This window comes from Stegostoma tigrinum, chromosome 10 (assembly GCF_030684315.1).
Source record: "Stegostoma tigrinum isolate sSteTig4 chromosome 10, sSteTig4.hap1, whole genome shotgun sequence".
Classification (NCBI taxonomy): Eukaryota; Metazoa; Chordata; class Chondrichthyes; order Orectolobiformes; family Stegostomatidae; genus Stegostoma; species Stegostoma tigrinum.
In genome coordinates this window covers 13,514,312-13,539,759 of record NC_081363.1, presented here as the reverse complement: position 1 = coordinate 13,539,759, position 25,448 = coordinate 13,514,312, and the positions used below count along the sequence as shown (strand labels likewise).

Below are 25,448 nucleotides of genomic sequence, written 5' to 3'. Positions count from 1 at the left end.
ACCCTCCTCAAGGCTGCCATGATCAACATGCTTTGACCAATCGATATGTAGATTAAAATCCCCCATGATAGTTGCACCATTTTTTCATGCATTAGCTATTTCTACGTTTACTGCCCACCCCACCACGATGTCATTATTTGGTGGCCTATAGGCCATACCTATCAGTGACTTCTTCTCCCTGCTATTCCTAATTTCCACCCAAATGGATTCAACCTTTTGTTCAGTAGAACCTATATCATCTCTCACTACAGCCCTGACACCATCCTTAAAAATTAGAGCCAAGCCACCTCCTTTACCTTCCTGTCTGTCCTTCTGAACAGTTCGATACCCTTGAATATTTAACTCCCAGTCATGACCATCCTGCAACTATGACTCTGTAATGGCCACTAAATCATACCCATTTGCCATGATTTGCGCCGTCAACTCATCCAACTTGTTCCATAACTTCCAAGCATTCTGATGAAGTGCCCTTATGTCAGTTTTTGCACCTTCTTTTTGAGTCCTGTCACCTCCATTAATAACAGCTCTTGAGTTCTCTTTCCCTTTAACTTTTTTCCTAATTTTCAATGGAGTTGAAGCTTCCTTGTCACTTGCTAACCTCCTGCTTTGCCTTCCATTTGTGGGCTCAGTGCTGCCTGCTCATTCCTAATTGCATCAGAAAAGGTGGTCGTGAAAAAAACCCCACCAATTTCACCAAAACCTTTGACCAAGCAGACTAACAAACTTACAATATGTCTTCACCAAAATCTCCAAATAATTTATATTAATGGAGCGGGCGGAAAGCTGAAAAGGGCTGAACATAGGCATCATCTCATTCTGAGAGGAAACTGTTGGCTATAAGACCAGGAGACACCAAGCCTGGTTCGATGAGAATGACTAGAAAGTGAAGTTGGGTGGGGTCCAGGGTGTATTAGCTGGATGGATACAGAACTGGTTGGGCAACAGGAGACAGAGAGTTGTAGTGGAAGGGAGTTTCTCAAAATGGAAAACTGACCAGTCGTGTTCCACAGGAATCTGTGTTGGGGCTACTGTTGTTTGTGATGTATATAAATGATCTGGGGAAAGGTATAGATGGTCTGATTAGCAAGTTTGCAGATGACATGAACATTGGTGGAGTAGCGAAATAGTTGGGCGGAGAAATGGCAGATGGAATTCAATCCAGGCAAATGCAAGGTGATGCATTTTGAAAGATCCAATTCAACAGCAAACTATACAGTAAATGGAAAAGCCCTGGGGAAAACCGATGCACATGGAGATTTGGGTGTTCAGGTTCACTGTACCCTGAAGGTGGCAACACAGGTCAATACAGTGGTCAAGAAGGCATATGGCATGCTTTCATTCATCAGACGGGGTACCGAGTACAACAGTTGGCAGGCCATGTTACATGGCCTTTGGTTCAACCACATTTGGAATACTGCGTACAGTTCTGGTCGCCACATTACTAAAAGGATGTGGATGCTTTAGAGAGAGTGCAGAGGAGGTTCACCAGGATGTTGCCTGGAATGGAGGGCACTAGCTATGAAGAGAGGCTGAGTAGATTAGGATTATTTACATTATAAAGACAGAGATTGAGAGGGCACCTGATTGAAATCCACAAAATCATGAGCGGAATAGACAGGGTGAATAGCAAGAAGCTCTTTCCCAGAGTGGGAGACTCAATTACTAGGGGTCACGATTTCAAGGTGAAAAGTTTAAGGAAGATATGCGTGGAAAGTTCTTTACACAGAGGGTGGTGAGTGCCTGGAATGCACTGCCAGTAGAGGTGGTACAGGTGGGCACGATAGCATCATTTAAGATGTAGCTAGACAGATACATGAATGGGCAGGGAGCAGAGGGATACAGATTCTTGGAAAATAGGTGACAGGTTTAGACAGAGGATATGGATTGGCGCAGGCTTGGAAGGTCGAAGGGCCTGTTCCTGTGCTGTAATATTCTTTGTTCTTTGACTACTTTATCCAAGACCGTATCCACAAGGAAAGCAAAACTCTTTGGGAAAAACAACGTCACTAGCAAGGCAAAGAGGAGAACTCATCAAACAGCAAAGTCAAAGTTACAAGGAAGAAGTAGGGAAAATCAAGAACTAATGGTGGACTGAGAAAGTTAAGGAACTGCAACTCCTTGCTGACAAGCATGGGGTTTCTTCAGTGCAATCAATGTATAGCAATATACAGACCGAACACCCTTGACATGGAGTAAGGATGGCAGCCTATTAAGAGCCAGAGAAAACATCAGGCTCTGATGGAGAGAACTCCTAAACCGCAATACATCATTGATGAGGACATCTTTGAAGAAATCCCCAATTCCCCTTCACAGGTGATCTTGGACTTCCACCTAATGGTGTCAGAAGTTGAAGCCTCCATTAAACACATGAATAATGTTAATGCTGCAGTAGATGGGATTCCACTGGAAATTTTCAAACTTGGAGGAGCAGAGCTTACCTGTCTTCTCCATCAATTGTTCCAGAAAATCTGGGATGAAGAGGAGACTCCTGTCAATTTCAGGGATGCTGCCAACACCACCATCTTTATGCCTTCTCCGTGACTAACTGGATTTTACATTTACAAGAGAACAAAATACTTGGTATAATGGGGAGAGGGCGGGAATAGCATACTGAGATCGCATGATCCTACTGAATGGGAGTGCAGGCTCAATGGGCTGAATGGCCTACTCCTGCACCTATTTTCTATGTGTTCTTTTCGGAGTAGGGGATTAAAATTCTCACCCCGACTCCCATTTTCCAGATGGTCAAATTCCAGTTCCAGTACTTACTTTACAGTTCTGCTGCGCTTTGGAAAAGTCGACGATCCCCGAGAAATCGGGCGGGGGTTGGCGCCTCTTGTAATATTTGAAGAGCCTCCTGAAGGCATCTTCACCTTGCTCCAGGAGAGCGGCCGCCATCTGCTCCTGTCCTGCAACAACAACTGAATTCGTCACATTTATTCACCACTTCGATTTTTAAACTCACTCCGCATCCCTATCATGAAATGAAATTATATTCAATATGCAGCTGGTTTCAGAAACTTTAATCCTTTTTTTTGCTCTCGATACCAAGTTGGGGAGGTCGAAGGTCAGTGCGCGGCACCAGGCGGCCGTTACAAGATGGCGACTCCTTTGCGAAAGAGTTTCGAGGTTTTTGTGTCACGGATCCCCTGGTCCTTGGCTAGCAGTAAGTGATACTGTTTTCACTCTGTGTCATGCGTGTTAGTCCCGGCTGCAAGGGGGAGTATTTTAATGGGGGTAGATTTGAAGCAGCGGTTATGGTGGTTTTCCAAGAACCAGATCTGAAGGAGGGTTACTGGACTCGAAAGGTTAATACTCTCCCGGCGCAGATGCCTCCGAACCTTACTCAGTGTCCCCGGTGATTTCTGTTTTTGTTTTAGATATCTGCCATCCGCGCTTCTTTGTTATATTGTGGTGGTCTCCAAGCTGGGCTGGTTCAAAGGATCATGAGAATTGAGGGGTAGGAGGAGTTGGGCCTCTGTACCATTCCATAAGATCGTGTTTGATCTGACTGTGATTTGAATTCTACTTTCTTGCCCGACCGTGTTTCACCCAAAGAACCCTTTACCTCTCTTGATGATTGAACAACTGGCTATCTCAGCTTTCGGTATTTTCAGTGAACAATCCTCATCATTATCTGTGGAACAGTTCTAAACGCCAGTGACCTTCTGAAAGATGAAATTACTCTTCAACCCTGACTTAATGGAGGACCCTTCTTCTGAGGGTCAGTTGACCCGAAACGCTGTCTACAGATGCTGCCAGACTTGCTGAGCTTTTCCAGCAATTTCTATGTTTGTTCCTTATTTTGAAACGTGCCATCAAAGTTCTAGATTTCCCCCACAAAGTGAAACATCTTCTCAGTGCCAGCTGTATAAAGGCCTATCTGAATGTCTTAAGTTCTGATAAGAAACATTGATTAATTGCATATTTCTCATTTACATGTCAGTATTCTGTCCTTTAGCTGAATGGTTCTGGTGCCTGAGTTCATTTTAGCACTGATTATCTGTTATAACTTTGCTACAGCGGAAGCTTGCTGTAGACACATTGGTTTCAGATTTCCTACTTCAATTTCCAATTGAATTCTCTTTTCAAAGACTAATTTGGCTGTAAACACCTTTGGGATTTGTATGATAATTTAAGAGGCACCACTGGCAAGTTTGCAGATGACACAAATTGGTGGTATTGTGGATAGTGAAGAAGATTATCTAAGATTACAAAGAAATCTTCATGTATTGGGCCAATGGGCTGAGGAGAGGCAGATGGATTTTAATTTGGATAAATATGCGGTATTGTGTTTTAGTAAAATTAACAAGGGCAAGACTTGTAGGACCCTAAGTAGTGTTATCAAGCAGAGAGATCTAGGGGTTCAGGTACATAGTTCTTCGCAAGTTGTGTCATACGTAGGCAGGGTAGTTATGAAGACATTTAGCACACTTGCCTTCATTTCTCAGACCATTAAGTATTGGCATGGGATGTCATGTTGAGGTTGTACAGGACATTGCTGAGGCAGCAATTTGCATTCCTGTGCCAGTAAAGGAATGATATTATTAAATTGGAGTGAGTTCAGAAAGACTTACAAGGAGACTTACTTTCTGGAGCTGAAATTTTTGAGTTACGGAGAGACAGGAGAGCTTGGGACATTTTTTTCATTGGAATGTAAGAGGTTAAGGTGACCTTTTTGTAAAGTTCACAAAATCATGAGGGGATTAGACGAGGTGAAGAGCAGTGGTTCTTTTTTTTCCCTAGGTTGGGGAGTTCAAAACTAGAAGGCATAATTTTAAGGTGAGACAAAGATTTAAAAGGGACCTGAGGGGTAAATCTACCTGAGGGTTTTCAATGTTCCAAAATTGAATGCCCTCAAAGATGGAATACTTTGATTTTTAATCTTTGAATATTAGTGGATATAGAATGTGGTTGGCAAGTGGCATTGAGGCAGAAGATCAACTATGATTGTACTGAACGGCAGTTTCAAGGATCTTGCTATGCACTTCTTCCACTGCCATGAAGAAAGGTCACTGGACTTGAAATGTTAACTCTGATTTCTCTCCAGCAGCATGGTGTCTCAGCGGTTAGCACCCCTGCCTCGCAGCACAAGGGACACCGGGTTTGATTCCATCCTTGGACACTGTGTGGAGTTTGCACACTATCCCCATTTCTGTGTAGGTTTCCTTCAGGTGATTCGGTTTCCTACCACAGTCCAAAAATGTGCAGGCTAGGTGGATTGGCGTTGCTAAATTCCCCAGTGTCCAGGGATGTGCAGTCTAGTTCTAGCCATGGGAACTGTAGGGTTACAGGGAGAGGTTGGTGGTGGTGGGGTGGGGGGGGGTGTGTGTGTCTACATGGGATGCTTTGGAAGGTCACTGTGGACTTGTTTGGCCAAATGGCCTGTTTCTACACTGTAAGGATTCTGATTCTATGATGCTGCTGCCAGACCTGCTGAACTTGTCTGTTTTTGATGTCTCCTACTTGCTGTATTCTTCTTAAAATTTGATTTGTAGAATATCCATTAAATGTTTGGAAAATTTTAGGATTAAGTGTGCCCCTCTGTTTTTTTGCAGAAGAAATCAAAGAATATTTTGGGCAGTTCGGACAAGTCAAGAAATGTCTCCTTCCATTTGTGAGTATTTATTTGGCTGGATTAGCATTTTGGACCATTCAAATGAATATGTGTTGAAGGTTTTTTGCATTCCATGGACTAGATTTTTCAGTTTCTGAAGTCAATGTGTAATCATCAAATTCTCAATGCACTGTTGAGACTCTTCATATTTGTGAGTCCTGGATGAGAAGAAATTCGTCAGTCACGTTCCATAGAGCATTGCTTTTTATTTTTTGTATCTTACTTATAAAAATAATTCCTTTTTATGTTAAAGGATCTTTAGAAAGGCTAAGATAAAGACATAGGTGCAGGAAGAGGCCATTTGGTCCTTTGAGCCTGCTCTGCAGTTCATCACGATCATGGCTTGTTGTCCAACTCAATAGCCTAATCCTGCCTTCTCCCCAAAACCTTTGATCCTATTTGCCCCAAGTGCTATATCTAGCCACCTCTTGAATACATTCACTGTTTTGTCATCAACTTCTTCCTATGGTAATGAATTCCACAGACTCACCACTCTTTGGGTGAAGAAATGTCTCCTCATCTCATGGTCTATCCCGAATCCTCACAATGTGAACCCCTGGTTCTGGAGACAATGAGCTGATGTAGTTTAATGTGGAAAATGTGATTTTGGTTTTTTTTGAAAAATATAGAAGGTAATGCATCTTCTTCAGTTGGGAAATTTTGAACATAGTATTAGTGTTTTTAGGATGGAGCTACAAGAGTCATTAACAGTGGATGTGAAAAAACATGGCCATTAAGTTTTTTAACTTAAAAAAAAATTGCTAGTTTTATCATTTAAAGGTGTAGAATACAAAGGCGGGGCTGTAATATTAAACCTATGTAGGTTGGCAGTAATATGTACAGTTTTGGACATGGAATCAGATATGCAGGAAACAGTGCAAAGTTGCTTTTTGAAGGAATGCCTATAATAGGGTTTGCCAAATGTTGGGACAGTGCTTTTCTCAATATACATTAATAATCTTGGACATAAATGTACAAGGTGCAGTGTCATCACTAGTTTTGAAAAAGTACCATACTGTGAAGAATGCAGTCATAAATATCCAAGGCGTTATCAGGCTGGTTGAAAGGTCTGTCATTGCAAATGAAACTTAATGCAGAAAAGTGTGAAGTGATTTTTTTTTGGGAAACTGAGAACAATGAACATAACCCTTCTGAAGAAGGGTCTAGGTCTAGGTCTAGGCCTGACACGTCAGTTTTCCTGCTCCTCTGCTGCTTGGCCTGCTGTGTTCATCCAGCTCTATACCTTGTTATCTCAGAACCGCAAAAGGTGTGATTTTTAATTGGGAGGTACAAGAACAGAGAAACTTGGGGATTTGTAAGCAGAGATAGTTGGATGTGACAGGGCAGGTAGAGAAAGTGGTTTAAGAAGGCTTGTAAGATCCTGGGTTTTCTAAATAAGAGATACACAGCATGAAAACAATTGATGTTTGGAATAATCTTTTAATAAAACACTAATTTGGTCTCATCGAGTTTTGTGATAAGTTCTGGGCATCTACTTTAGGAAGGATGCAGAAAAGATTTTAGAAGCGTGGTTCTGAGGATGAGAGGTTTCTGTTGCATGAATAGACGGGAGAAGTTGGCAATGATAGATTAGATTAGATTCCCTACTGTGGAAACAGGCCCTTTGGCCCAACAAGTCCACACTGCCCCTTGCAGCATCCCACCGTGACCCATCCCCCTATTTTCAATGAGCAAGTTGAAAGGAGATTTGTTAGACATCTCAAAGTCATTGAGAGGCACAGAGATTGGGGAGAAAAGGAATGAAGGAACTCCAATTTAAGGTACTTTGCAAAAGAACAAGTAGCAACACGGATTTCTAAAAATGGAGCAAATGGTTATGACCCAAAAGTTTGGAAACGTTTCTTTGTGATTTTTGAGGCTTGGTATCTGAAGAGATAATTAGCAGGGTTTGAGAGTTTAACTGGCTGATATTCTCCTTCAGAGAGCCTGATATGTACAGGAATAGTCAATAGCCTTGTACATGACATTCTGATTCCAAAACTTTGAAATGATCTCCAGGGAATTATGGATAAAGCCACTGGAAAGTACTGGAGGTGAAACTTAGAATCACAAAGAGATAATTATGAAATTTGGGACTTTTTATTCACTGACTGTGAGATTGTTGAACAATGATTTTTTTTGATCAGTGTTCTAAGTTATGCAGAGTTATAATGACATTGTTTCATAACAGCATTAGGAACAGATTACTCAGCCTATTCCATCATTCAATACAATGTCTGATCTGCTTAGCTCCACTCACTTGTCTGTTTTTCAGCCCTCCAGTTTTCAAAATGGCCATAAGTCAAGCACAAAAAATTTAAAATAATGGTTGAGTTAGAAAACAAAATTTGTATTATTTTATGGTGAGAATGTCGCTATGTTTGTTATATATAAAGGGAAGTATATAATTTGAGGAAAGGGAGAAATATGATTGTGTATGACAAGATGACAACGGATATAATTTAGAATAAAACACTGCAGTTGTGATGTGCTGTATGTTCCTGTACTCCACGATTCTAGCCATGGAATAGAGCTGGTGGTTATATTATTGGTCTAGTGATCTGGACACTGAATTCAGAGGGACAAATTTGGATCTTACGTGCTATTAGATCTGAAATTTAAAGGATGACCATGAAACTATTGTCGTGTCGTAAGAACCCATCCTGTTGAAAGAAATATCTTTTTCGAGAAGGAAATCTGCCATCTTTGAGGTCTGACTGATATGTGACTCCTCACTCCCCAACCCATGGTGTTGCGGTTGATTTCTTAATTGCCCCTTGAAAGAGCTATCTTATGTTGTGAATACACTTGAAGTTACTTGAGCTATCATGAGGCTTATTAATGATCACATTATTGTGGGTGTGGTTAGGTTAAAAGTAGGACCAAGGGGATTATGCTCAAGAATTTTAGTTGGAAGACAAAAATTGTGAATGAGAATTTGAAATGAAAGTCTTGATTTAAAAAGTGATGATACCAGTTGCTTATCCTCCTTCTCAAATCGGTGTAATTAAACTTGAGACAGACATAAAGGATTTAGCAGATGAACTGAGATGAAAACAAGAGACTGAATGGGCAAAAACTGAATTTATGGGTTAAATGGTATCAAACCTGCAAACGGCCTGTTATCCTGATTTAGGAGAAAGCCTCTAATGATTTTGCTATGGTGAAAAGTATGATTTGTGTGGAGGGAGTTAAAGGTGATAAGTTGGCTATTTGAGTTGTCATCATGTAAGTTGTTTGGTGCATAAGAGATACTGAAGTATCACCTAGATGTAATAAAACTGGCTATTAGATGTGAATAGCGAGTTTTGAGAAGATTTGTAGCTTAGGTTGAGGTTCTGGATGTGAGTTTGCTCGCTGAGCTAGAAGGTTTGTTTTCAGATGTTTTGTCACCATTCTAGGTAACATCATCAGTGAGCCTCCAATGAAGCGCTGGTGTTATGGCCTGCTTTCTATTTCTGTTTAGGTTTCCTTTAGGTTGGTGATGTCACTTCCTGTTCTTTTTCTCAGGTGACAGATGGGCTCCAAATCAAGGTTTGTTGATGGAGTTCCGGTTGGAATGCTATGCTTCTAGGAATTCTCGTGCGTGTCTCTGGCTTGTCCTAGGATGGATGTGTTGTCCCAATCAAAGTGGTGTCCTTCCTCATCTGTATGTAAGGATACGAGTGATAGTGGGTCATGTTGTTCTGTGGCTAGTTGATGTTCGTGTATCCTGATGGCGAGCTTTATGCCTGTTTGTCCAATGTAGTGTTCGTCACAGTTCTTGCAAGGTATTTTGTAGATGACATTCGTTTTGCTTGTCGTCTGTACAGGGTCTTTTAAGTTCATTAGCTGCTGTTTTAGTGTGTTGGTGGGTTTGTGGGCTACCCTGATGCCAAGAGGTCCGAGTAGTCTGGCAATCATTTCGGAAATGTCTTTGATTGTAGGGGAGAGTGGTTATGGTTTCTGGGCATGTTTTGTCTGTTTGTTTGGGTTTGTAGCCAGAGGCTCGCTGATGTTACCTAGAATGGTGATGAAACATCTGAAAATGAACCTTCCAGCTCAGCAAGCAAACTCACATCCATTAGATGTGAATAAAGGAATATTTCAGATTGAATGGTTTGGACAGGATTATTGTTACATCAGTAACAAGTGAACTCTATTTTACATGTATGTTAATAAATGTTCAGCACTATGGTACTTTATTGCAGGACAAAGAAACTGGATTTCACAAAGGATTCTGTTGGGTTGGCTTTAATACAGAAGAAGGACTTCAGAATGCACTGCAGAAAGAACCACACCTCATTGAAGGGGCAAAGGTAGTTTCAAAACACTAGTTTAGTTTATTTTAACTCTTATGGAAAAGTTACTTTTATAAAATCCATAATCAAGGTATTTATATACATTCTTTTTAAAAAGAGCTACTTAAACCCATCTTCAGGCTCTCTGGCAAATGTTTTGTCAGGTGTAAACTTTGTTGGTTTATAGAACATAGAACAATGCAGCGCAGAACAAGCCCTTCGGCCCTCCATGTTGCACCGACCTGTGAACTAATCTAAGCCCATCCATCTGCTTATCCAAGGACTGTTTAAATGCCCCTAATGTGGCTGAATTAACTACATTGGCAGGGTGGGCATTCCACATCCTTACTACTGAGTAAAGAACCTGCCTCTGACATCTGTCTTAAATCTATCACCCCCTCATACAAGCTGATATCATCATCCTGGGGAAAAAGACTCACTGTCCACGTTGACCGTATGAGAAACCACAATGTTTAAATGTGAAAATTAACAAGCTTCAAAAAGGAACACAGTATAAGACCTGAGGGTGTGAAGAATTAGAGAAAGCTTTACTGTGATTAACTGCTGTGCAGGTTATGCATGTGCTCATTCTTAACTTGTCGTTGCTGATAGCAAAACAAAAAATCAAATACACAAGACTTGCTTTATTTTAAAAGTAAACAGAAATGTTACCAAACAGTTGCACCAGCAGTAACCAATGCTACAAAGGCCAATTTCATCCAACAGTTGAGTGCTGTCTGCTGCCTAACCACCTAGTTAGCATTCGGTGGACTGTGCAGATATGACTGTCAACTAACTTGGCTACATTCAGTTGAGTTTTAAAGCTACAACTTACAGCAAAATATTCCATGCAGATAATGGTATTATATTAAAGCAGAAATGAAAATTAGATAACTCATTAAAAATTCATTCTCTTCACAGCTTCAAGTTCAGAGAAACAGAAAGTTGCCTCAAGGGCGCAGACAAAATAAGGTCACTGAATCAGCAAGTTGACAGTGCAAGTTTTTGGTGTTTGTCAGAATTTAAATTAAAGATGGTGACTTAAGATTTCAGTGACTTACGTTTTTTGTTTATAAATCTTGCTTTGAAAAGCTAGAGTAACAACTGCAAATACGAAAAAATGGCCAAACTGAATTTTACTTTAGAGACATCTGTCAAAACTTCCAGTGGGGAACTCTATCATGATGTTTCATTATGTTGGTTCAGAAACAAATAAAGGATATTGGTTTGAGTTAAGCAGCAACAGGCTGCACTTGAGTCCACCTATTCCTTTCTTCGCTTCTTTCCCTCATGTTCATATTCTTTAGACCGACCACTTTCAGGTCTCTTTGAACCACCACCGTGTTGTTTGGCTTCCTCCAAGAACTTATCCAGGCCAAAGGGATCTTCTTCATCTTTCTCAAACTGAACAGGGCCTTCACGACGCTGCCTGCGGTCTGTGCCAGAGAATTCTCTGTCTGGAACAAACCTAAAGAAGAACAACAACTGTTTACAATTATATAAAACAGCAAATACTGCCACTAATTGGGAAGCTTAGAAATGAAAGCATTAAGTCTCAGTTAAATTCATCAGTTTATCATTCAGTCATGACTTTTTTAAAAAAAGTATTAACTAAAAAACTTTCAACCATTACTTGAGTTTACCATATAGCTTAGTGTTATTTTTCTGCAATCATGTCATAAGATCAACTAAAAACCATGCTACCTCTTTTCTTTTATTTGAAAGCTCCAATGCTGAAGGGGTGAAGACTAGTCAGTCAATGTTAAAAAAAAAATGTAAAATCATTCCTAGGAACAGAACTGATATCTGAAGATTAGACATAGATGTTGACTTCTGTAAGAATCACATTGAAATAGCCCGTTGTTTGAAATGTTGCTTTGGAACCAGATGGCAGCAGGTGAGATTAAAAGTGATCTTAAATGGAACTAATGTTGATACAAACACATATCCCTGTACTAAATAATAAACAAAACAAACTCACCGACTGTTTTTCATAAGTGTGTCCAAATCATCACCATAAGTGTCTTTATCAGCATTCTTGTTTGGTCTGTATACGTTTTGAGCCATTTCCTTGCCAGTTCTCCAAGGCTGATCGTAAACATTGTAAAGCTCGTCCTCTCCTCCTGCAAAACCACTGTCCATCCCCTGGCAATATAAAACAAGACTTGATCCAAAAGAAATTTTTCAGCAGTTGACCATGTAATCCCACAGGCCCTTTGGCCCTTTGAGTCTGCAATGAAAGCTTGGTGAAAATCTGCAGATCTGGTTCTGTATCAACACCATAACTGACTCAGAACAATAGCACCCCCGCCCTTGTGTTTCCATAACCCACTTGAAATTAAGGAAAGATTATAATACTAATTAGCCCTTAGCAACTGCCTCTTAAAACCTGAAGTGGACGTACCTTATTTAGAAACATGTTAAATAGGGTTGCTACCCTCTTATTACTGTCAAAACAGAACTTCTAAGAAACGGTGAATGAATATGTAAGAAATATCAAAACTGGGAATAGTAAATTAAATCTCATGACCCAGCTGCAGGAGATCAGTTTAATATCCTCTATACTTTTTATTTAGTACATGTACAATTTCTCACTTACTTAGATAATAGGTCTAGTTTTTTTTTACTGACATTAAAGACAAAAGGATCAACGCCTCTTAATTATGCAAACTTGGACCAAACAGATATTCTAATCCCATCAGGGGTGACAGCCAGCATTTAGCAAGTGCTGAAACCATCTCCTCCTTTCCCAGGACAGATGTGTGTACAACAGATACAATAATGCGACACCATAATGCTTAAATTTTAACGTATGTTAGAACTGTGTAAAACTATACATCAGCTTCCATCACCACCTTGAACTATGATACTGTGGATTCTCAGAATGACTGACAAAAATAGCCTTCGATCTCTATCATTACTGAATCATGACCCCAACCGGTAGCGATACTGCCCCCAACCCCCACATACCATTTCCCACTTGCAGTGTTGCCAGTGTTCCTTGATGTTGAAGGAAAAAATATTCACTTAACCTCTAGTTGAGGTTTTTTTTGTCCATATTAGAAGCAAGGACGTATGGCATCAGCAGCTGACTGGTACCCTGTTTGGACTGCAACAGGACCAGCGAGCAGGTTATTACTAAGCAAATGCTGCTTGAAAGCGTTGTTGATGACAGTTTCCATCACTTTGGTGATGACTGACAGTGTGCTAACAAGATGGTTATTTGGTCAGGTTGATGCAAGTAGTGATACAGCTTGGCTAGGGACATAAGATGTGTGCTCCCACATCAGTTCAGAACTATTGCTAGATATTGTGAGGGCCCATAGCCTTTGTTGTATCCAGTACCTTCAGCAGTTTCTTGAGATTACACTAAGTGAATCAAATTGGCTGAAGACTAGCATCTGTGATGCTGGGGCCTCTAGAGGAGACCAGATAAATCACTTGATGGACACTCTGGCTTGGGTTTTGTTACAAATGTTTCAGCTTCATTTTTTCTTGCATTGTTGTGCTAAATTCTCTCATCATTTAAGGATGAAATTATTTGTGGAGCCTCCATCAGTGAAATGCTTAATTGTCCACCACTAATCATGGCATGTGAAAGGACTGCAAAACTTAGAGCTAAGCCATCATATACAATCTATCACTGCTACTTTTGCTATTTGGCATTAAAAGTAGTTCCATGTTGTAGCTTCACCAGTTTGACACTTCAGTTTTAGGTATGTGCAGTAATGGTCCTCTTGCATTCTTCAAGAAGGTTGAGTGGGGGGGAAAAAAAAATCTTTAGAGCATTACAAATTTTGCCCCATTGCTGGGGTCAAGGGTGACAAATTGTGTACGATTCATGGGGGAAGAGGAGGAAGGAAGGAATGTGGGACTCCAGCTGGGAAGTGTTCCAGTAAAGTTAGAGGTAATGAGTGCATATCTTCTCTGTTGGCATAGTGTCAAAATGAAGAGAAACTTGGCCAACTAGGCAAACCAATAAAAGCACCTGGTAATTTCCCAGACAGTCCCAGGTCAAGGAATAAGATAATTGCATAAATCACTAACTGATAATATTCACTTGTAACAACCACCTTAGTTTACCTTGTTCTGGTTAAAGAGTCTTTGGTCATACTGTATTTCAGTTGATGCACGTGGATTTGGTACACCCAAGGCAATTAGCTCACTGATGTCTCGGTCCTGATCCCTTTGCAACTTTGACCTGATATTTAAATAAGTAGAATTACTTATACAGCAGATTTAGTGCATAAATTGATGTTGCAGGTTAGAGGATGTTAAATAGCTTATTCTCCACAATTACATGCTAAACCTCACTCAAGTATAACATACTATCGAACTTGTCTGAAATAATACTAGTTGGATTGAGAGTTAAGCTTATGTGGTTTCTAATAGATTTTTCTAATGTCAGCCTGAGCTCAGTAGTATTCACTAATAGAATTCACAGTGAATTCAAGGACCATTCCAGAGACTTAAGCACAAAAAGCTGTACTGATATTTCAAAATAGTATTACCAGCACAGAAGTTTTTGTAAGAGTGGTGGTGTCTGTCATATATGCTTAACAGATAGGATTCTACGTTAGTATTTTGAAGACAAGGGATTTTCTGGTGTGTTGTCAAATCATGTGTTAAAGATGAGCTTCAAAACGATAACTTGTCATTTTCCTCAATGTGGGGCTTTGCTGCATTCAAGATGACGACTATATTTCACTACAAGCCTACAAAATTGCAGCGACTGCACTTCAAAAGTAATTCCCTGCCTGTAAACCCAGAGGATGTGAAAGATACCATATAATTGCAAGCTTTTTTCTGGGGGGGGGGGGAGGGGGGGGAAGAGGGAGAGAGAGAGAGAGAGAGAGAGAGAGAGAGAGAGAGAGAGAGAGAGGGAGAGAGAGATGGAACAAGGACAGGCTCTCAGCCTAAGGTTTTGAGGTGAGAAAAATCATAATGTTACTTTGTACAACATGCACTGATGCAATGCTCAAATACGTGACATTTCTCTAAGATGCAGAGGTGTTATGCAGTAGTTCTTATGTACCTCTTATCTGGGGCTGCTCGGGCAAGATTGCGATCGTGCTGTCGTTCTTTTCGTCTTTCATGTCGAATTTCATCTCGTTCTCTTGTTTCATTTTCCTCTTTCGGAAAAAACATACGAATTATACCACTTTTAAACAAAAATCATCAGTTTATTTTTAAGAAAGGAGGCCACCCCTTCTGGTCTTATACTACTGACTTGAACTGAATAGAAAGGCAAACATTTTAGATGTATTCTCCTTCACAGGAATGCAAATTAATGGTTAAGAGTCTTTGAATTAGAGATAAAACAGACCGATTAAAATGGCTGATTTGTTGTATTATTCTGAATGCGATGTCCTTAAGAACATATGTAGCATGTTAAATGGCTAACACCCAACAGAGGTTAGAACCTTTGAGGACAAAGCTTTAAAAGGTCATCATAAACTGGTTGCACTGTGTCTGCACATCCTGGTTTGAGCAGCAGTAGTTTCGGACAATAGATTTCCCCAAGTGTTCTCTTCCCCGAGGATGGTACTAGAAGACATGAAACGGAGCTGATTTCATTTCTAGAGTTGCATTCACTTTTTCTTGCAAAGTCATAAATAAGCTCATTTAATGATTTGAACCATAAAACACACAGATCATCAATACTGAATATGCAGTTGCCAACAAATTTGCAGAAAGCAGATTTAATAAGCTGCTGTGACACCAGGGTACTTTTCATCCTCAAACGTTTACTTGACAGTCTTTGAAACAAATCTGACCTTAAAAGAAATTATGTTTATGAGCTGGAGACATAATAAGATGGATGCAACGCAAATGCAGGGCTTTCTTTACTGATATCTCATACCTTTTTCTATATGAGTCTTGATACCAGCTCTCCTCTCCCTGGCAATCTGAGCCAATTCTCGGAGCTTCTCTTCCTTCTTCTCCTTCTCCTTTTGAGCCATTTTCCTTTCGACTTGTGCTCGCATCTCTACAGCTTCACGAGCCTGTGTGCAGAATGTAGATCAATTACGGAGTAGAATTGCTTCTAATGACTTCAATAGGGTTAGACATGGAGATCACTCAATAAACTAGCTAACATTTCAGAAGTTTAAAAAAATTTACCTTTCTGTCTGCGATGTAAAGAGCCTCTGCGAGCTTAGCAAAATTCTCATTGATGTGAACTGTTTGAAGTCCTCGGCCATCAGCAGCCAGACGTTTGTCCAAAGGAATTGTATAACCCTGGAACATAGAACAAAGCACACAATGCAGAGTTGTAAAAAAAATGCATCCAGTACCTCAATCAGGGAACTAAGGCAACATACAATTTAAAAGAAGGGAATGCAGATACTAATGAAATGTGAGGCTGGATGAACACAGCAGGCCCAGCAGCATCTCAGGAGCACAAAAGCTGACGTTTTGGGCCTAGACCCTTCATCAGAGAGGGGGATGGGGTGAGGGTTCTGGAATAAATAGGAAGGGAGGGGGATGCAGACCGAAGGTGGAGAGGAGAGTATAGGTGGGGAGGCAGGGAGGGGATAGGTCGGTCAAGGAGGTGGGATGAGGTTAGTAGGTAGGAGATGGAGGTGCGGCTTGGGGTGGGAGGAAGGGAGGGGTGAGAGGAAGAACAGGTTAGGGAGGCAGAGACAGGTTGGACTGATTTTGGGATGCAGTGGGTGGAGGGGATGAGCTGGGCTGGTTGTGTGGTGCAGTGGGGGGGAGGGGACGAACTGGGCTGCTGCTGGGCCTGCTGTGTTCATCCAGCCTCACATTTCATTATCTTGGATTCTCCAGCATCTGCAGTTCCCATTATTGCAGATACTAATGGTCTGGTCTGCTAACTTAGTTCGGAAGTCTCAATCTTTCACATGATATATTAATGAGACCCTTAAAGAACGGAGGCTTTCGATAAGGAAAAGTAGAGTTTCATTTGGAAGTCTCCATGCCAGCTAATTGCCAATGTAAACTTCAAGAGTTAATTCTTTTGGACCATAGGAATGAAAAAATCCTACCAATTCGAGAACTGACTGCTGTCCCAGTCCAATACACCATAAAGTTTTACATAGGAATGCAAGACTGAGAAAGCCAACAAAATATTGAATACAAGTATTGCACCTAAAGTTTATTGGAAAAGCTCTTCACTGAATGATAAAGGCTTGTCCAAACATCAGTGTAGGTGAATAAATATTTTCTGTTTAATTATGGATCAACAATTGAAGCCCTGGTTCAAGATTTCAATTAAGTTCAACTTGCTTGGTAATGAACTGGACAGTCACATTTCAGCAGATTCACTCTATTTTGAATGTAATGACTACCCCATGGGCATTATCTGTTAGGCAATACATCAGATTCTCATAGCAATCTGATAGAAACACTCTCTTTCTAACACACTTCCTGTAAGGACAGACACGGAGCTCATTCCGACAGGCCTTCCAAATATGTACCTCAAGCACGTGTTTTGTGAGATCAACTTAAAGCAATGGCAGTGATTGGTATGGTAAAAGGCAAAAGTGGATTCGGATTAGTTCACAAATTTGATGATAATGGACACTGAGAGGAGGCTCTGACTTTTACTAAATACCACATCCCCCTTTTCCTTCCTTGAGGTGGTTAGCACTACCTTTCAAATTGCATCCCTACCAATTTGCATGAAACAATTTAACTTTTGCCAGGATATTCTAGCTAAACATATGTCATCACTTCGGTTTTTAGGATGTCAATGGATTAAATTTTATCCAAATCAGCCAGTGGTACTAAGATCCCTGCAAATGCAAGTACCAACTTTCTTTCCTCAGAAAATACTCAAAGATGCATCTTATATCAAAGCTTTTAATTGTCTGACTTTCGATTAAAGATTTTATTATTTACAGCATTCTTCTGCACTGAATTGAACGAGGTGGATTTTGTTTTAGGGGATGATGCTGGTTTAGGGGTTAATAATGGCTAATGCACATGGCTAATAATCCTAAGACAAAGGCTCTGGAAATATGGGTTCAAATATCATCACAGCTGCTATAGTTAAAAATTCAATCAACAGATCTGGAATAGAAAGCAGATTTCAGTAACACCATCATTAAACTACGACAGTCATAAAAGCCATCAAGTTCACCAAAGTCCTTTAGGGAAGGAAATCTGCTGTCCTTGCCTGGTCTGGTCAACATGCAACTCCAGACCCATAAGTAGTCTCTGAAATGTTCTCTGAAATGGTTCAGCAAGCCACTCAGTTCAAAGGCAATTATAGATGAATAACAAATACTGATCTTGCCTGTGATGCTGCCATCTCGTGAAACATGAAAGAACAAAATTACCAACCCAATAATGCTGTCTGAATTATTTCACATTTTTTTCATTGGGTTTATTGGCACAATTGAAGTGAATATTTTATTATAATTAAGTTTACTCTAGATATAAGTGATTATCACTTTTAAGTGGTTATAAAAACGTCACTTAAAAAAAATTTTTACCTTTGCGTTCTTCCAGTTTGATATGCAGGGAGGAATCTTCCACTCTTGTTGTTCTTTCACAGTCATCTAAAACAAAGAGATCAAAATGCTGTATTAAAGGAATCCAACTATTTCAAACAAGGAACTTCAGAGTACAACTGACTTGATAAAAATAAATACATTATTATGGCAGCTTTTTTGAGGTTTAACCATTTAGGAAGGACAAACCGACATCCTCAAATGCAAATCACAAAATGTTTGATTGAATTTTTTAAATTTGCGACCACTTAAATTATTAGGCAGGTAAAGTGTGTAACCTGCAAGGTCTTAGAAACAATAAACTGAAGACCCAGTTAAATGGTCAGGGTGAGGGAATTTGGGACCTCAGAACAGTGCCACTTGTTTAATTATTAACACCATTCCTTTGCTCTATGTTGCCAGGGAGATGCCACTTTAGCTTCATCTAAGAAATCACTGTACAGAATGTCAGCCTGACGCATGCTTAAAAGCAGACTCAGTATTTGGATGTCAGGGTGACAAACAGCCAAAGTTTACAGCACTGCATATGATCATTTGATCCATTGAATCCTCTTTGCCCATGTCTTTTAGGTACTTTATTTTTATCTACTTGTTTGTTAAAGGTTATTATTGACAATCTGTTCTAATAATTGCTTTGTGTTTTAAAAATAATAAATTCCAGCCCATGTTTTTGGTCTTTTGATGATCTTACAATGATCCAGTTTAATTGTTAGCCCACCAATTGTTATCCAGAAACTCTTGCTGCTACCATGTCCGTGAATGCAAGCTAACTGTATTAATCAAAACCTTAAAGTTACACCTTAGAAAATAAGTGGACACATGGAATTCAATGGGATCACTATTTTCGTGTTTTGGAAGAAGACAGCTTGACAGAACAATAAGTTAAAAAATAGATTATGCACAGCCAGGCAAATGCCTGGGAGATTCAATAAGTTATTTTTAATGTAGCGAGTGATTGCCATCTAGAATGTACTAACAGCACATGGAGGAAGGGTCAAACATATTATTTGAAAGGAGATTAGACTGTTGAGAAAGGAATGATGAATGCTACTAAGCGAACTATACATTTGAAGAGTCAATGCAAACATGATGGGTGAACAGTCTCCTTCTGGCTCCAACATTCCTATGACTATGAGCATTTGACCCTCAATACCTCTTACGATACACAGCAACATTCATATCTTTTATGCATGTTGGATTCTCCCAGTGATGATATTTTTAATCCGGCAGCAGATTGCTGAAGAAAATCAAAAATATTTTAACAGCAAAGTTGTGATTTGCTTTGCTATAAGTAGTTTCACCATTGAAAATTGCTAGGCTTTTCGGGCTGTTAGCAATAACTACTGTTTTGAACCATTGCTCCACATGACTTAGACTTTCTGGCAAACAGCAACTTTTAATTCATCTGCAGTAATCAAGTTTGAATGGCACCAATGTCATTATTCTGATGCGAGGTTTAACTGATTACTCTGAGCGCTTTGGAGCCATCCAAACTTGCTGATCAATCAAGTTTAGATAAAGACATCACAGTACAGCTGGACCGAAGACTTCTGCTGTTGTGTTATTAAACTGCAGTAAAGTCCCAATTAAATCCTGGCAAGCACTACTATTTTGCACTAGTTGATTGTTACCTTACCTTTCTGCTCGGTGAGTGCATGACAGGTGCAGGCGGTGACGGAGGACCCCGAGGAATCTTCTTGTTAATCCTAAATACAAATATGACAGAGCAGGACTGGTCAGAGCAAACATGCCAAGTAGCAGCAGACGAATCAGAAAAACATGCAGGTTTCTGATACAGATGCCAGTCTCAGCGCTGGAAGGCAGTACATAATAATTAGTGGTTGTGAAACTGCCAAAGAAACAAATTGTCCAATGTCATGATAATAAAATTGATAACCTATGCTGCGGTCGGCCAATTCGATCACCTCATCCATTGCCATAATAAATAGCAACGGAGATAACGGATCCCCTTGCCTCACCCCTCTACCAGCTCTTATCGTAGAGCTACCTAATAGGGCTTCTGCACCCTCATAGCCACTCTTCAATAAAGTCACCAGTGGGGGAGGTGCCCCGAATCCCGCCGCCGATCTGAAGATCGTATCATGGGCGACCAGATCAAATGCTTTCGAAAGATCGACGAAAGCACAAGATAAGTTGTCAAATCTTGCCCGAGCCTCACGTAATACTGCCGTTACCAATTGTGTAGCTTCAAATGTTCCGTCCGTTCTTAAAAAACCGAATTGAAATGATGGCAAATTCAGACAGTTCATCCATCTCTCAGCCAGGATCTTATGAAGCACCTGGAGCACCACCGACGTCACATTTATCGGTCTCAAATTTGAGGGATGATCGATTTTTCCCTCTGACTTCGGGACCAATGTTATTCGGGATACGCGAAGCCTCTTCGGGACATATTCCAGAGCCATAATGATGTTAAAATATGCAGCCCACACATTCACGTCTGCTGCTGCCATCTGCTCGGCTGATATCCTATCAACACCTGGTGCTGTACCCTTAGAAGCCGTTATGGCTTTCTTCACATCCTCTCCTTCACATGGAGCGACTAAATCCCATCGTTCTTCCAGGATTTTCCGAATCGGTCTATCATCCTTTTTCGGCTCGCGTGACAAGAGACCCTCCCAATATTGTAATGTATCTTCAGGCCAGCCCTTATCAGCAGCGACCATGTCCCGCCACTCCCCACGGAGGATGGTCTTAACAATATCTCCCCTCCGTTTTGCCCAGTGAGCTTGGACATGAGCATACTCCTTCCGTCGTCGCTGCTTAGCATTCAATCGTTGCATACTTCCTGCTGTTACCCGAACCTTTGATGGTACCCATTTCGCCTGGAAATTCTCCTCGGCATGTTCATCCAATATTTTCCTTGCCTCTGTCAGCGAACACTCCCCTTGGATGATCCGCTCGACCAATCGCCGTAGTACAATGCATCCAAACATCTCCACGTGAGCATCTCGTAGCTGTTGGCTAGCCACTACAAATAAGCAATTACGCCAACCCTCACATGTTACCAAAGGATGTTCTTCTTGAGATTCCGTGCGGGCTTCTCGAGTCTCTCCTCTTTCCGGGGTTATACCAGGTGTCGTCACCGTTGCTCTTGTTTCGTCGTATCCCGTTCTCGAATGGTAAGCTCCGGGTCCTGTATCACCACAGTGGTTACTCTATGATCCTGGGGTTCTGTTGCCTTCGATTCCTCGCCCGATATTGTGACGGAGGTCTGTCCTCCCTCTATTGTGTGCGAAGACACTTCCAACATCGGGCTTCGTTCTCCCACTTCCGGCCAACCAATGGATCTCAATCTAACGCGCACCGCCTCTGACGACCGTCCTAATTGCTCAGCCAAAGCTTGGTAGACCACCTTTTTATCCATACCGGGCCTCCAATGGGTGGCAGTATAATCTCTTATCCGCTCATCCTCATAAGGCTCCCATCTTCTCTTAACCACTTTCATAGCCTCCAACTTCTTTTGGTTGTCTACTTCTGCATGTTGTCGACGCTGATGCTGAGATAGTCCGATCTTTGTGCCAAAGGCGGCTTGACATATTTCGCACTTCCAGATTGGCACGGCTCTAGTCTCACCTTCTGCAAAATGCATCCTCCTATGTCCATTGAGTCCAGATCTCGATCTGTACTCCTTACCACAATGTTCGCAGACAAACATCGCGGTTCCTCTTTGACTGCTGTGTGCCGAAGCAGTGGCCTCGGGCTTATCTATGTCTTGATGTGACGTAGCACAGCAGCGGGACGTCTTGGGGGGGGGGGGGGGGGGGAGCTAGCCCCCCCAGATGTGGTTGGTCGGCACTTGGTCAGGCAGAGCCTGCTTCCAGGGGAGCCACGAGGAGGCGGCCGACCTGTAACTAGATGTCATAGTTACTCCCGCCAGACCCTCTGATGAAGGGTCTAGGCCCGAAACGTCAGCTTTTGTGCTCCTCAGATGCTGCTTGGCCTGCTGTGTTCATCCAGCCTCACATTTTATTATCTTGGAATTCTCCAGCATCTGCAGTTCCCATTATCTCTGTCCAATGTCATGCCTGATCACATGGAAATGCCACGCTGGGACCCTTGAAAGTCAGAGTACAAAGTTCATATAATTCTGACAGCAATTCCATTGTGAATAATCGAAAAAACTACACCAAAAAGTCTCCTCTATTTACTTACTTGAATCGAGGTGGTTCCATTGGGTCCTTTTGCATTTCCACCATCCTGATAACTCTCTGTTTAGCCCCTGAGTTGAAAGCCACACCTTGTTGGGAAGGAGTGTATCTGATGCCAACAAAAAAGAAAGAAAATGAAAAAGGTGTACAGTAAACATCATCCTGCTTCTGTTCCATTACCCTTCATGTTGGGAATGATCATCTTACTGTTCTTATACTTCTTACTTGCACGCTGCCCTCCCACGAGATCAATTAGAAGCACAATGTAAGGTGTACACCCAGCTCTGCTTAACCACTATATTTTTCTCAAGGCCTCACTGTCACTGATTGCTTGTCTGACTCCAGCAACAGATGAGGAGAGATCCTTCAACCAAATATTAAAAAAAAATTGAAGCCATTGTATTTGGCTTTTTGTCACACACCCCATTCTCTAGTAAACAACAAACTGGTAACTCCAAGTTTCAACTGGATCTCTCAAGTTGGGTGTCATATTTAACTTTGAGGAGCTCAAACCATTAATCTGTCCCAATCACTAAGTTTACTCATTTACAACTTTGTAATCTCACCCAGCAGTCCTCATCTTATCATCTGCCAAAATCCTCATTCATATCAGTTACCTTTGGATTTGACTATTCTAATGTTCTCCTAGCCAGTATGTTCCAGCCTACATTAACTCAAGCTTATTCAAAATTTTGCTGCCTGTGGCGTTAACTCTAACCAACACCTCCTTCAGCTGGCATACTTTAAGCTCACAGACCCGGCAAGGTCCCAACTTCAAAATTCTTATTCTTTTCATGTGCTTCTTCTAATCTCTATGACTTCATAAACTCCCTGTCCTCCTTCAAGCTTGACCAAAGAAGCTTAACCAAAGAATATTAGAGACAGGAGTAGACTATGTTGTCCCAAAATCTTTCATCCCTATTCAATATGATCATGGCAGATCTGTTGTCTCAACTCCCACTTAAAAAAAGTGGGCCCTGAGAAACCAACAATCTGTCCATCTCAGCCTTAAATATATTCGAAGATGGCGTATTCACAACCTTCCAGGGTGGAAAATTGAAAGTATTCACAACATTATGCATTAAAAACTTATAATTACCTCAAGTTCCTTACTGTAATTAGCCTCTAGGTCATTCTGTTTCTGATATTTAATTTATCATCTGTTCTAAAGACAGACACAAAATACTTGTTCAACATCTTACTTTTTCAACCACAATGATAATTTCTCCTTTCTCTGCCTCCAAGGAATAACTGTTTTTTTTAGCTTTTCTTTTCTTCCCCTTGCTCAAGCTCTTGTGATCTGTTTTCTATTTCTGCCTTGTTACTCATATTGTATTTATACCGTTATCATCAATTTTTTGGTTGCCCTTTGCTGGTTGCCAAAAAATTATAAGCCTCTTTTTATTTCAATACTTAACTTCCTTAGTAAGCCAAGGATAGATTAGATTAGATTCCTTACAGATTAGATGCCTTAGTGTGGAAACAGGCCCTTCGGCCCAACAAGTCCACACCGCCCCTTGAAGCATCCAACCCAGACCCATGCCCCTATAACCCACACACCTCTGAACACTATGGGCAATTTAGCATGGCCGATCCACCTAACCTGCACATCTTTGGACTGTGGGAGGAAACCGGAGCACCCGGAGGAAACCCACGCAGACACGGGGAGAATGTGCAAACTCCACACAGACAGTTGCCCAAGGCTGGAAGCGAACCAGAGTCCCTGGTGCTGTGAGGCTGCAGTGCTAACCACTGAGCCACCGTGGTCTATCTTGTTGAGGTTTTTTTTAAACAGAATGAATTCTGTTAAAATTGTGAGTGGCTTCCTTAAATATTCCCCTGTATTTATATATTGCCATACCTTTTAGCCTACATAATTGGCTTTGGCTAAGATTATTGTTTGAGACTGGTGTACATCACTTTCAAACTTAATGTAGAATCCAGTTAATTTGTGATCCATTTTCTTGTCCCCTCCGATGCCATTCAGAACAAAGCTACCTAATTTGTAAATTAGGGCTTGACTATTTAGAGTTGAAGACAGGACACGGATATGAAAATCTGCAACTTGTTGCTCCAAAAAATACTGAGGGTACCAAGTCACTCAATTTTCAAGATCAAGTTTTTTTGTTAGGCCTCAAGTTTCAAGGTGTAGGGAACAAAGATTAAATTGAAGCAAAAATCAGCCAGGATCAGCTAATGACACCAGACTGAGAAAGATGCCTCTTTTCTAGTCATCATCCATTTGCGACCTTAGAAGAATGTGGACAGCTGATATAATGTATCAGCTATATTAATTTTTTTTAATCAAGTCAAGCATAGAGCACTAGAACAGTTCAGTATTTGAAGCATCAGTGGTTGCAGTCACCAATCTGACATTGCAGGAAGAATCTGCTGTGGAATGCACCCTTTCCTGCTAAAGGGAAAAACCCAAACTTCCAATCTATCACCTTCTGACCAACCTGCACTCATTATAACTACGGAATCAAGTATTGCATCCAAGTGCTGCAGAAGACAGATGCACTAATTTCTTGGTCAGCGTGCTCACTCCTACAGCCAACACAGATACCAATTGAGTAATTTTTCTCACCTGATGTACTGAGCAGGAGCGAGTTTCTCAGCTGCCCGAACAGGCATAGCTGCTGCAACTTTCTGTGAAACCTGTTTTTCAAGAGCCGAACGTGTCTTTTCGGTCAACTACAATGAAAATAAAGACAATGCAGAAAATTAATATCCATTTCTGATCCTCCAGATTTCAAACATTCAACAATCCAAACAATGCAGACAATTCTGCCTCCAATCTTCATTATCATTAAATAATTGGTTATTTTACACATAGCAGAGTCAGCTGTCAATGTTTTACAATCTTAAAACTTAGGTGCTAGAAACATGTCACAGCATA

The 25,448-nt window shown here is 40.9% G+C and overlaps 3 protein-coding genes across 4 annotated transcripts in view; 1 reads left to right on the top strand and 2 right to left on the bottom strand.

Moving 5' to 3' along the window:
- Positions 1 to 2,928, bottom strand: part of alkbh1 (alkB homolog 1, histone H2A dioxygenase) — a 45,459-nt gene extending 42,531 nt beyond the window's left edge. Inside the window, exon 1 of one of the 2 annotated variants that reach the window (XM_048537284.1) lies at positions 2,770 to 2,928. In XM_048537284.1, coding sequence (XP_048393241.1) covers positions 2,770 to 2,898 — 129 coding nt within the window. In that variant the 5' untranslated portion in view covers positions 2,899 to 2,928. The remainder of the gene's footprint in view (positions 1 to 2,769) is intronic. The other variant, XM_048537285.2, reaches the window with a different exon arrangement.
- A 115-nt stretch (positions 2,929 to 3,043) lies between these two features.
- Positions 3,044 to 10,946, top strand: slirp (SRA stem-loop interacting RNA binding protein). The gene is made up of 4 exons (XM_048537286.1): positions 3,044 to 3,166; positions 5,559 to 5,617; positions 9,808 to 9,915; positions 10,819 to 10,946. The coding sequence occupies exons 1-4, from the start codon at positions 3,100 to 3,102 to the stop codon at positions 10,888 to 10,890; spliced, it is 306 nt and encodes a 101-aa protein (XP_048393243.1). The 5' UTR covers positions 3,044 to 3,099; the 3' UTR covers positions 10,891 to 10,946.
- Positions 10,527 to 25,448, bottom strand: part of snw1 (SNW domain containing 1) — a 31,629-nt gene continuing 16,707 nt past the window's right edge. The window contains exons 5-14 of the mRNA XM_048537283.1: positions 25,137 to 25,243; positions 22,554 to 22,658; positions 20,014 to 20,083; positions 18,360 to 18,425; positions 16,021 to 16,137; positions 15,761 to 15,902; positions 14,933 to 15,029; positions 13,981 to 14,098; positions 11,879 to 12,042; positions 10,527 to 11,365 (exon numbers count right to left, since the gene is read on the bottom strand). Of these exons, the coding sequence (XP_048393240.1) occupies positions 11,161 to 11,365; positions 11,879 to 12,042; positions 13,981 to 14,098; positions 14,933 to 15,029; positions 15,761 to 15,902; positions 16,021 to 16,137; positions 18,360 to 18,425; positions 20,014 to 20,083; positions 22,554 to 22,658; positions 25,137 to 25,243 (1,191 nt within the window). The 3' untranslated portion in view covers positions 10,527 to 11,160. The remainder of the gene's footprint in view (positions 11,366 to 11,878; positions 12,043 to 13,980; positions 14,099 to 14,932; positions 15,030 to 15,760; positions 15,903 to 16,020; positions 16,138 to 18,359; positions 18,426 to 20,013; positions 20,084 to 22,553; positions 22,659 to 25,136; positions 25,244 to 25,448) is intronic.

Bases quoted from the DNA above. Each gene is read 5' to 3' on its own strand.
- slirp (XM_048537286.1), top strand. From the start codon at position 3,100: ATGGCGACTCCTTTGCGAAAGAGTTTCGAGGTTTTTGTGTCACGGATC. The intron at 3,167-5,558 runs GTAAGTGATACT...GTTTTTTTGCAG, and splicing joins CCCCTGGTCCTTGGCTAGCA to AAGAAATCAAAGAATATTTT. The intron at 5,618-9,807 runs GTGAGTATTTAT...ACTTTATTGCAG, and splicing joins AGAAATGTCTCCTTCCATTT to GACAAAGAAACTGGATTTCA.